Source organism: Aptenodytes patagonicus, chromosome 30 (assembly GCF_965638725.1).
Source record: "Aptenodytes patagonicus chromosome 30, bAptPat1.pri.cur, whole genome shotgun sequence".
In the NCBI taxonomy this organism is placed as follows: domain Eukaryota; kingdom Metazoa; phylum Chordata; class Aves; order Sphenisciformes; family Spheniscidae; genus Aptenodytes; species Aptenodytes patagonicus.
The window spans coordinates 816,127-827,264 of record NC_134978.1 but is presented as its reverse complement, the minus strand read 5'-3'; the positions used below and the strand labels follow the sequence as shown (position 1 = coordinate 827,264).

The following is an 11,138-nucleotide window of genomic DNA, read 5'->3' as shown; positions in this document are numbered from 1 at the left end:
CCGTTAACGGATGGTGCTTGTTCTGCCGCCGGCGGCGAGGCCCAGCCCGAGCAAACGCCGGGGCCGCCGCCCGGCTGGAGCCGGCGTTTCGGCGAGGGCGGCCCCCTTCTCGGCACTGCGAGCTCGTCGCGGCCGAGGGCTGACCCTCGCTCCTTGCCTTCCTCCTCCGCCGGCTTTTCGGGATGGAGGTCCACGGTGGAGAGGTGGGTGACCCCACGCCGGAGCCGGGGGGGGGGGGGGGGGCTGCGCCCGCCGGCGGCTCAGTCTGTTCCCGAAGGGCTGCGCCCCGTGGGAGGGGGACCCCGCGCTGGGGCAGGGGAAGAGCGTGGGGAGGAAGGAGCGGCAGAGACGACGTGCGATCGACCGACCCCAACCCCCGTTCCCCCGGCGCCGCTGAGGGGAGGTAGAGAAAAGGGGGAGCGAAGCTGAGCCCGGGGAAGAAGGGAGGGGTGCGGGGAACGCGTTTCAAGATGGAGTTTTTATTTCTCGTTACCCTACTCCGATTTGATTGGCAATAAATTAAACGGATTTCCCCAAGTCGAGTGTTTCGCCCGTGGCGGTAGTTGGTCGATGAGCTCTCCCTGGCCTTAGCTCGACCCACGAGCCTTTCGCTATGGTGGTGGTTTTTTTTTTTTCCTCCCCCCGTCCAGTTGAGGAGGGGAGTGAGAGAGCGGCTGGGTGGGCACCTGGTGTCCAGCCAGGGTCAACCCAACCGCAGCGCCCGAGCCGTGGTGCCGGCACCGGGAGAGGTGAGGTGGTTGGCGAGCTCGGTCCAGCTGGCTCCAACCCTTTTATTGCAAACGTCGGCTATAACTTAACACGGGCACGGCTTTACTGCCGGCGGGGTCCCCGACCACCGAGCCCAGCAGGCTCAGTGCAAAAAGTCAATAATAATAATAATAATAATAATAATAATAATATTAAAGAATCTAAAGGGTAGCTGGTCCCGCGAACGAAGCCCTTGGCTCCAGCTGTGCGAACCAGCTGGTGGCTCAATTTGGGGGGAAAACCCGCCCCCGGTGGGGCCGGGGGCGGCAGAGAGGGCTCCCCGAGAGACCCAAGGTTTGGAGACGGCCCCAAGCAGCCGCTCAAGGGCCGGAGACTTGCCAAAAAGTCAGCAGAGGGTGCGAAACAGGCAGGTCCCGGCACGGGGAGGGGATGGTGGTAACCGCTGCCGGGGATGCGGGATGCTCCGGTGCCCGGCAGCCCCGGCGCAGCTCAGCCCTCCGCCTGCGGCTAGTGGCGGCAGCTCACCTTCGCCTCCTGGAAGTGGGGCCAGACCTTCAGCAGATCCTCGGGCTGGTAGTGATGGACCATCACCAGCCGGGAGAACCGGCACTTCTCGTACTTGATCCAGAACATGTTGAAGACGCCCCAAGGGCTGCTGGTGACGGCGATGCCCAGCGCGTGCAGGCAGATGCCCATGAAGGAATCCTCCATGTTGATGACAGGCAAGGTTTGGGCGATGCCGTAGATTTTGCTGGCCAAGTCCCCGGAGAGGACGTAGCCGGGTCCGCCGCAGTAGGGCGGGTAGGTGGCGTTGGGGTAGACCTCGTGGGGCACGTACCACTTGTAGGCCTTGCTGCGCAGCGGCCCCGTGTTGCGGTAGATGTAACCCGTCATAAAGTTCTTCTTGGGGGGCACCAGGAGCTGTTGCACCAGGTAGCCCAGGTTGAGGAAGACGTCGTGGTCGGCCTTCATCACGTAGCTGGCGTTGGGGCAGTGCTTGCTCACCCACTCCATGCCCATCAGCGTCTTCAACGTCAGGTTGTTGTAGGTGTCCAAGAAATCTTGCTGGAGGATGTCGCGGTGGAGAAGGCTCTCCTCCTCCAGCACCGGCTGCAGCTCCTTCCTGAACACCGGGTGGACGCCGATGAGGAAGAGACGGAGCATGGAGACCCCCGGCACCGAGCTCTCGTTGCCCCAGGTTTGCCGGATGGCATTCCTGCCAGCCGTGTCCCCCGGCTCCGTCACCACCAGCAGCACCAGGAAGGGCGTCCGGTCCCGGCACTTGTGGGGCTGGTTGAGGATGAAGCGGTAGGGGTGGGGGTAGGGGGGCTGCAGCGGGTGCCGGGTAGGGGCCGGCTTGGCCACGGGGTTGCCGTGCGGATCCGGTGCCCTGTGCCACTGGAAACCCGCCCTGGGCGGGTGCTGCAAATCGGCGGCATCTCGGCCGGGGCCGCGCAGGTCAGTGGTGGTGGTGGTGATGGGCTCCTCGGCGAAGCGCTGCACCCGCAGCCCCAGCAGCGCCAGCGACACCAGGACGGGCAGTAGCAGGAGGCTCAGCTGGCATTTCATGGCTCCGGCCGTCGTCTGGGGGGAGACCCGGCGCCTCAGAGCGATGGCGGGCCCACCCAACGCTCCCTTGGCACCTAAGAAACCGCTCACTTGGCACCCACCCAGCCGCCCACCCTGCACCCCAAAAACCACTCGCTATTCGCCCACCCAACCACTCGGTGCCCACCCAATGCTCACTCTTCACCCACCCAGCCGCTCGCTTGCCACCCAAAACCCGCTCGCTCCTCGCCCACCCACCCGCTCTCTCCACCTGCCGGGGCCCCTCCAGCCCCACGCCCCCAGCCACCGCATTTCAGGATCTCACGGTGCCGTCAACCGTGGGCCGGGCCGAGCTGGGGGCTGCACCGGGCACCCCCAGCCCCATCACTGTCCCCTCGCCCACCCCAGCGTGGCTGGGCCCACCTCTGCGCAGCCGCAGCAGGGCCAGGTGCTGATAAGAGGCACTGGGTGCGATAAGGCGATAAGGGAGGGAACGTGCCGGCGGTGCCAAGGGCAAAGTCATGGCCTCCCCCCGGGGCCGGTGCAAATGCCGCGACGGCGAGGGGACCCCGGGAGCCGCTGCGGCCCCCGGCCCGGTGACGGTCCACACCTCAGGTGGGCACGATGCCAGGGGAAGCATCCTGGGGAGGGGCAGGGGGGGCACAGAGGGGTCGGGGGGAGCCCCAGGCGTGGCAGAGAGGGAGCCAAGGGGGGGGGAAGAGAGAGATTAAGGGGTCCGGGGGTGCAGAGAGGGACCCGGGGGGGGGGGGGGGGGGCAGAGAGGGATCGGGGGAGATCGGGGGTGCAGAGAGGGGTCTTAGGGGGTCAGAGAGGAGTCGGGGGGAGCCCCGGGGGGGTCCCGGCCCTGGGAGCAGCTCTGGGGAAGCAGCCGTGCAGGGCGGGGGGGTGTTGGTGGGTCCCGGGGGGGTCTCGGTGCGGAGCCGCCCACAGCCCCCCAGGGGTCCCAACGCAGCCTCCCTCCCCCCGCCCCGCCCGGACACACCACCCCACCCCCACCCCACCCCACCCCGGGCACCCCAGCCAGTTAAACCAGTAAAACCAGTTGGGGGGTCCCTGCCGCCTGTTCCCAGCCCAGTGGGAGCCGCGGGGGTCCCGGGGCCAAGAGCCCGGCTCTGCCCGGTTCTCCCAGTTCCCACCCCGGGGTGCAGCTCCCGGCCCTTGCCTGGGGCTCCCCAGTTCACCCAGGGTGAGTGCTCATCCCTGCCCAGTTCATCCCAGTTCCCCCCAGGGTGCAGCTCCCGGCTCTGCCCAGTTCATCCCAGTTCCCCTCCCCGGGTGCAGCTCCCATCCCTGCCCAGTTCATCCCAGTTCCCCTCCCCGGGTGCAGCTCCCATCCCTGCCCAGTTCATCCCAGTTCCCCTCCCCGGGTGCAGCTCCCATCCCTGCCCAGTTCATCCCAGTTCCCCTCCCCGGGTGCAGCTCCCGGCTCTGCCCAGTTCATCCCAGTTCCCCCCCCCGGGTGCAGCTCCCATCCCTGCCCAGTTCATCCCAGTTCCCACCCCGGGGTGCAGCTCCCGGCCCTTGCCTGGGGCTCCCCAGTTCACCCAGGGTGAGTGCTCATCCCTGCCCAGTTCATCCCAGTTCCCCTCCCCGGGTGCAGCTCCCATCCCTGCCCAGTTCATCCCAGTTCCCCCCCGGGTGCAGCTCCCGGCTCTGCCCAGTTCATCCCAGTTCCCCCCAGGGTGCAGCTCCCATCCCTGCCCAGTTCATCCCAGTTCCCCCCCGGGTGCAGCTCCCGGCTCTGCCCAGTTCATCCCAGTTCCCCCCCGGGTGCAGCTCCCATCCCTGCCCAGTTCATCCCAGTTCCCCCCCGGGTGCAGTGCTCAGCATTACTCCGTCGATCCCGGTTTCCCCACGTGCCGTTCCCCTCCCTGCCCAAATCTCCCCGTTTCTCTCGCGACTCCTCTTGCTGCAGCTCCCAGTTGCTCCCAGTTGCTCCCAGTTGCTCCCAGTCCCTCCAGGTGCTGCTCCCAGCCCTTCCCGCTCGATCCCGGTTCACCCCAGGTCTCGCTCCCAGCCCTTCCCGGTCACTCCCAGTGGATCCCAGGTGCCGCTCACCTGCCCGTCGGCCCCGGGTGCAACCGTCGCGAGTGGGGCCGGGGTGCCCGGCGGCGGCAGAAATTGCCGGACTCGGCTGACGTAGCCCCGATCACCCCACCCTGTCCACAAACTTCCTCCTCGCAGCCACCCCGGCCATGCGCCCCGGCTGACGCACGGGCCCGGCCGCGACACCTCCCGCGCCCCCCCCCCCACACACACCTGCCGTGGGGCAGGGGATGGGAGTCCCGGCCCCACCCCACCCCGAGCTGCCGCAGGGGCGAGGAGAGGGGGAACGGCCCAAATTTGGGGGTTTTGAGCTGCAAACAGCATCGGTGGGTGCGGGTGTGCAAGCTCCCGGTGGGTGCGGGTGTGCAAGCTCCCGGACCCCCAAAGGACCCACACGTCCGAGCTCCCGCACCCCCCAAAAAAAACCCCACGGGTCTGAGCTCCCGGACCCCCAACATGGACCTACATGTCTGGGCTTCCAGACCCCCAAAGGACCCACGTGTCCAAGGTCCGAGACCCCCCAAAACGGACCCACATGTTCGAGCTCCTCCCTCCCCCCCCCCCCAAAAGGAACCCACATGTCCGACCTCCGAGACCCCCAAAGGACCCACGTGTCTGAACTCCCGGACCCCCAAAAGACCCACGTATCCAACCTCCCACCCCCCCCCCCCCCCAGCCCCACACATCCGAGCCCCCAGCCCCCCAACACTGAGCGGTAGAGGGGGGCAGATGAGACCTCGGGGGGTGGGGGGGGGTGGGGTGGGGGGGTGGTCACAGCCTGTTGGGGGGCACCCGGGCCCCGTGGGGGTCTGGGTGTCCCCGGGAGCTCGCGCCGCACCGACGCCTCCAGCAACCGGGGCGCCGGTTGATGGGGACAAAGGCCACCACCGTCTCCCGCTCGGAGGGTGTCACCAGCGCGGAGGGTGGGGCCCTGGTCTCCCCGTCCCCATCCCTGTCCCCGTCCCCAGGACCCGGGTGCAGGGGGCTGCGTGCTCTGGCCCCCCCCCCAGGACGCCCTGATTGCCCCGAGCCCCCACCTGAGCCCCCACCTGAGCCCCCACCTGCACCCGCTGCCCTATTTAAGCCCAGCCCAGCCCCTTCCCCTTCTCCCGGCCGGATCCTGCCCCAACTCATCCCCTCGCCTTGGTGGACCCCCCCGAGGTGGCACCCGGCTCTGCCCCGCTCCGGGTGCGTGGTCCTTGGGTGGGGGCAACGAGCCCTGGGGACCCCGGGGGTGTTGAGGGGCGTCGGGGCAGGGTGGGGACCCGGCAGCCGGGTTTGCGGCGCGGTGGGGGCCACGCGGGTGACGACGGGATGGATCCGGGGTGTGACATCGGTGACGGTGTCGAGAAGGGGCTGATGGAGGAGCAGAGTCGGAGAGAATCCAGGTCCTGTATCGTCCCCTCCCCTGCACCCCCGGTCCCCCACCACCCCACTCCCCGCCGGTGTCCCCAGGACCCCTGAGCATCCCCGTTCCCCTCCTGCATTCCTGGGTCCCCAAAATGTCCCCAGTTTCCCCCCCTGTATCCCCAGGTCCCCTGCTCTGCATCCCCAGAGCCCCACTACCCCTAGTCCCCGGGACCCCGGAGCGTCCCCAGGACCCCAGAGGGTCCCCAGAACCCCTCCTGCCTTCCTGGGTCCCCAAAGCGTCCCCCAGTCCTGCACCCCCAGACCCCCATCGCCTCTACTCCTCTCCCTTGGTCCCCTCCCAGGACCTCAGAGCATCCCCGGTCCCCTCTCGGGTTTTTGGGTCCCCAGAGCATCCCCGATCCCCTCCTGGGACCCCCGAGCATCCCCTGGTCCCCTCCCAGGTCCTGGGACCCCCGAGCATCTCCTGGAGCCCCTTCTGCATTCCTGGACCCCCAAAATGTCCCCAGTTTCCCCCCCCCCCGCACCCTCAGCTCCCCTCCTCTGCACCCCCAGCTCCCCACCGCCCCTACCCCTCGCCCTTGGTCCCCTCTTGGGTCTCTGGGACCCCAGAGCATCCCCCAAATCGCCGGGTCTCCGGCCGTGGGCTCCGCCGGACCCTGTGATGGCAGCACCAGACATGCCCCCCCACCCCCCCCCCACCCCGGCACCGCACTGGGTGTCCCACCAACACCCGTGCACCCCAGGACTGCCCCCCCCCCCCCCCCCCCCCAAAATGTCCTCCTGCCCCAGGACCGTGAGCCCCCCGGTCTCCCCCTGGGCAGGGTGAGCACAGCCCCAGGGGGGCACCGAGACGACCCCCCAGACCCATTTGGGCCCCCCCCCCCCCCCCCCGACCCGTTCAGAGCCACACGAGCCACCGTTCCCACCGAGAAACTTTATTTGGATGCGGCTGCGGCAGCCGCCCCCCCCCCCCACCCCACCCCCCCCGCCCCCCTTAAAAAAAGACCAAAGTAGTAAAAAAAAAAAAAAACCACAAAAAAGTACAAAAATACACGTATGGAAAAGATAAAACCGCCCGCGGCGGGGGGGGGGGGAACGGGGGCTGCCAGCGCGCTCGGCCCCGCTGCCGCCCCCGGGGATGGGGGGTGCTGGGGGGGGGGGTTTCCCCCCGGGGGTGCCGGGGTGGGGGGGGGGTGTCCCCCCCATCAGTCCAGGGTGATGCCGACGGCGGCCAGAGCCTCCACGACCCAGGGGGGGACCCGCTCCCGCGCCCCGTACATGGCGCTCATGAACTCCCGGACGAATTCGGGGAAGCGCTGGGCCAGGATGCTCTCCCGGATGGAGCCCATCAGGTTCAGCTGCAGGGGGGGGGGGCAGGGGGGGGGGTTAAAGGGGGAGGCCGGCCCCCCCCCCCCCCCCCCCCCAGGCCCCCCAGCCCACCTGGTAGGCGATGTTGTGGATGGTGAGGTGGTGCAGGGCGGCCGTCTCGCTGCGGATCAGGGCGTGCAGGTACGCGCGGCTGTGCCTGGATGGGGAAGGGGGGGGGGGTGGGGGGGGGTGTCAGACCCCCCCATCCCGTGTCCGTGTCCCCCCTCCCCGCCCCAGGACCCCCCCCCCCCCCCCCCTCCCCACCGCTGGCAGGTGGGGCAGTCGCAGTTCTCGTCGATGGGCCGAAAATCTTTGGCGAATTGTTTGTTCTTCAGCTGCAGCGAACCCCAGGGGACCAAGGCCGAGCCGAAACGCTGCGGGGAGGGAAGCGGGGTCAGGGGGGGGGTGGGGTGGTGGGGGGTGGGGGGTGTCCCCCGTGTCCCCCCCTCCCCGGAGCCTCTTACCGCCGTCCGGGTGGGGAAGACGCAGTCGAACATGTCGCAGCCCAGAGCGACGCAGACCACCAGGTCGGTGGCGTAGCTGCGGAGGGGAGCAGGGGTCTGAGCCGGGGGCGGGGGGGGGGGTCTGAGCCCCATAACCCACCCCACGCCCTCTGGGGGGGGGCAGCGGGGACCCCCCCGGGGACCTACCCCACGCCCATCAGGTATCGGGGCTTGTCCCGGGGCAGGCGGTCGGTGCTGAGCTTCACCATCCTCCAGAACCGGTCCTTCTCCTCGCCCCCGCTCAGGCCCCCGATGGCGAAGCCGGGGACGTCCCGACGGGTCATCTCTGGGGGGGGGGGGGGGAGGGGAGGGGGCTGGGAGCACCCCCTGACCCCCAGGAGCCCGGCCGGAGGCGGGGGGGGGAGAGATGGGGAGTGGGGGGAAGACGGGGAACGGGAAGGAGACGGGGAGCAAGAAGATGGGGAATGGGGGAAAGGTGGGGAGCGGGAGGAGGATGAGGAGTGGGAGGAAGATGGGGAGGGGGAGGGTGATGGGGAGCTGGGGGAGGATGAGGAGCGGGAGGAAGATGGGGAATGGGGGGCAGAGAGGGAGCGGGAAGAGGATGAGGAGCGGGAAGAAGGTGGGAAGCCAGGGGAGGACGAGGAGCAGACGGGGAATGGGAAGACGATGGGGAGCAGGAGGAAGGCAGGGAGTGGAAGGAGGATGAGGAGCGGGAGGAAGATGAGGAGTGGGGGGCAGACGGGGAGCGGGAAGAAGGTGGGAAGAGGGAGGAGGATGAGGAGCAGGTGGGGAACGGGAAGAGGATGATGAGCCGGGAGGAAGGCGGGGAGGGGGATGAGGCTGAGGAGCGGGAGGAAGGCGGGGAGGGGGAGGAGGAGGAGGCTGAGGAGCGGGAGGAAGGCAGGGAGGGGGAGGAAGAGGAGGCTGAGGAGCGGGAGGAAGGCGGGGAGGGGGAGGAAGAGGAGGCTGAGGAGCGGGAGGAAGGCGGGGAGGGGGAGGAAGAGGAGGCTGAGGAGCGGGAGGAAGGCGGGGAGGGGGAGGAGGAGGAGGCTGAGGAGCGGGAGGAAGGCGGGGAGGGGGAGGAGGAGGAGGCTGAGGAGCGGGAGGAAGGCGGGGAGGGGGAGGAGGAGGAGGCTGAGGAGCGGGAGGAAGGCGGGGAGGGGGAGGAGGAGGAGGCTGAGGAGCGGGAGGAAGGCGGGGAGGGGGAGGAGGAGGAGGCTGAGGAGCGGGAGGAAGGCGGGGAGGGGGAGGAGGAGGAGGCTGAGGAGCGGGAGGAAGGCGGGGAGGGGGAGGAAGAGGAGGCTGAGGAGCGGGAGGAAGGCGGGGAGGGGGAGGCGGCCCCGCTACCTTCCAGGCACGCGGTGCGCAGGGCCGGATCCAGCCCCCCCTGGATGATGGCGAAGAGCTTCTGCTGCTCGGGGCGGCGGTTGGCGGCGATGCAGCGGTCGAGCCAGCGGACGGACCTGGGGGGGGGACACACGGGCGTCAGGGCCAGGTGGGGTGGGGGGGTCTGAGGGGGGTCCATGGGGCGGGGGGGGGGGGGCTGGGGGGCGTCCCGGACCTGTGCATGGCCTCCTCCACGCGCGGCCCCGTCGTGGTGCTGCTCACCACGTCGTCCAGCTGCATCACGATGTCGGCGCCTGCGGGGTGCAGGGGGGGGTGAGGGTTGGGGGGGGGGGGGGGGTGTGCCGGGACCCCCCCTCCCCCCCCTCCCCGGTTTTGGGGGTTCATTCCCCCCCCCCCCGGACTCACCCAGGGCGTTCTGGATCTCGATGGACTTCTCGGGGCTGAGCAGGATCTCCTCCCCGCCGTAGGGGGAGCGGAAGCGGACCCCCTCCTCCGTCACCTCCGACAGCTCCACCAGCGAGACCATCTGGAAGCCCCCGCTGTCCTGGGGGGGGGGGGGGGGGGGGGCGATGGGAGAGGCGTCGGGGGGGGGGGGGATGTGGACGGGGGACCCCAATAATGGGGTTGGGGGGGAGGGGGTGACGCCCCACATCCCCAGGGCAGGGGATCGGGAGCCCCGGGGCTGTGGAGAGGGGGTTGGAGGAATGGGGGGGGGGGGGGGGGGGGGGTGGTGTCCCCCTGGGTGGGGGTCTGGGGGTGTCGTGTGCCCCCCCCCCCCGAGGTGGGGGTGCCAGGGCCCCCGCTCACCGTCAGCAGGTTGTGGGGCCAGTCCATGAAGCCGTGGAGGCCGCCGGCGCGCCGCACCAGCTCCGGGCCCTGCCGCGGGGACGGGGTCAGGCTGGGGGGGGGGGGGGCCCATCCCCACCCAGCCCGGGGGCATGGGGACCCCCAGAGGGCGGGGCTACCGCGCCAGGGGGCGGGGCTATCCGGGGGGCGGGACCATCCCGTGCCCTCGGCTATCCCGTGCCCTCTCTCCCACGGGCGCAGGTGGTCTAAGGCCCCCCCCCCCGGGGCGGGGCCATCTCAAGGGGAGGGGTCATTGGAGGGGCGTGGTCATCCCGGGGGCGTGGCCTTTCTCGAGGTTCCCTCCGAGAGACCTCTAGGGGCCAAAGGGCGGGGTCCTCCCGGGGGCGTGGCCACCCTGGGACCGGGGGCGGGGCCTTCCTGGAGCTGGGTAGCGTGGGCCCCCAGGGGGCGAGGCCCTCCCGGAGCGGGGGGCGGGGCTATCTCGAGGGCGTGGCCACCCTGTGATCGGGGGCGGGGCCTTCCCTGCTCGATGCTTCCCGGTGGCTGCGGGCGGCCCCTCCCCCGGCCCCGGCGGCCCCTCCCGGTCCGTCCCCGCCCCCCCCCCCCCCCCGCCGCGGCGGCGCTCACCGGCCGCGTGCCCAGGTGGTAGGTGTTGCCGAGGCAGATGCGGCAGCCGAGGGCGGCGAGCTGGGCCGCCGTGACGCCCTTGGCGGTGCCGCGGGTGCCCACGGGCATGAAGACGGGGCAGGGGACGGGGCCGTGCGGCAGCCGCAGCTCGCCGGCCCGCGCCCGGCTCCGCCCGCACTCCGCCGCCACCCGCAGCAGCGGCGCCGGCCCCGGCCCCGCCGCCCTGGGCGCCGCCATCTTCCCGCTGCCCCACGTGATCCGCGCTTCCGGCCGCCGCCGCGTCCCGCCGGAAGTGGTCGTAACCAGGGGCAACGCGGCCGCCATGTTGGGGCTTCGGCCTCCGCGCTGGGCCTCGGCGGGGGAGGGGGACACGACCCTCGTCCGGCCCCCGTGTCCCCCGGGGAGAGCCCCCCTCCTTCCCCCCGCCCCCGCGATCCCTGGGAGAGCCCCCTCCTCACCCCTGTGACCCCTGGGGAGACACCCCCCCCCCCCCCTCCTCTGCCCCCGTGTCCCTTGGGAGAGCCCCTTCTCCCCGTGCCTATGTCCGCCAGGGAGAGCCCCCTCCTCTGCCTCCCTTGTCCTCGGGCAGAGCCCCCTCCCCTGGCCCCTAAGCCCCCCGGGGGAAGCCTCCTCCTCCACCCCCTGCCTCAGTTTCCCCTCGCACAAGGGCTCCGTCCGTCCCCTCGGGATCCCCCGTGCCAGCTGCACCCGGGACTTCAGCCCGGGGGTGCCTCATCGTCAGGACCCTGAAAGCCCTGAGCAGGTCTGAGCATGGAGAGATCCTCCCCCCCCCACTCCATTTACCCGTTA

The 11,138-nt window shown here is 70.6% G+C and overlaps 2 protein-coding genes across 2 annotated transcripts; both read right to left on the bottom strand.

Annotated features, from left to right (window-relative positions):
* Positions 1–1,236: 1,236 nt before the first annotated feature.
* LOC143171718 (beta-1,3-galactosyltransferase 2-like) lies at positions 1,237–2,298 on the bottom strand. The gene has a single exon (XM_076360740.1). The coding sequence runs from the start codon at positions 2,296–2,298 to the stop codon at positions 1,237–1,239; it is 1,062 nt and encodes a 353-aa protein (XP_076216855.1).
* A 4,613-nt stretch (positions 2,299–6,911) lies between these two features.
* Positions 6,912–10,754, bottom strand: QTRT1 (queuine tRNA-ribosyltransferase catalytic subunit 1). The gene is made up of 10 exons (XM_076360760.1): positions 10,329–10,754; positions 9,702–9,770; positions 9,300–9,438; positions 9,109–9,187; positions 8,895–9,010; positions 7,734–7,872; positions 7,548–7,623; positions 7,348–7,457; positions 7,156–7,240; positions 6,912–7,073 (listed from the first exon to the last, which is right to left on the bottom strand). The coding sequence occupies exons 1-10, from the start codon at positions 10,650–10,652 to the stop codon at positions 6,921–6,923; spliced, it is 1,290 nt and encodes a 429-aa protein (XP_076216875.1). The 5' UTR covers positions 10,653–10,754; the 3' UTR covers positions 6,912–6,920.
* Between the last annotated feature and the right edge of the window lie 384 nt (positions 10,755–11,138).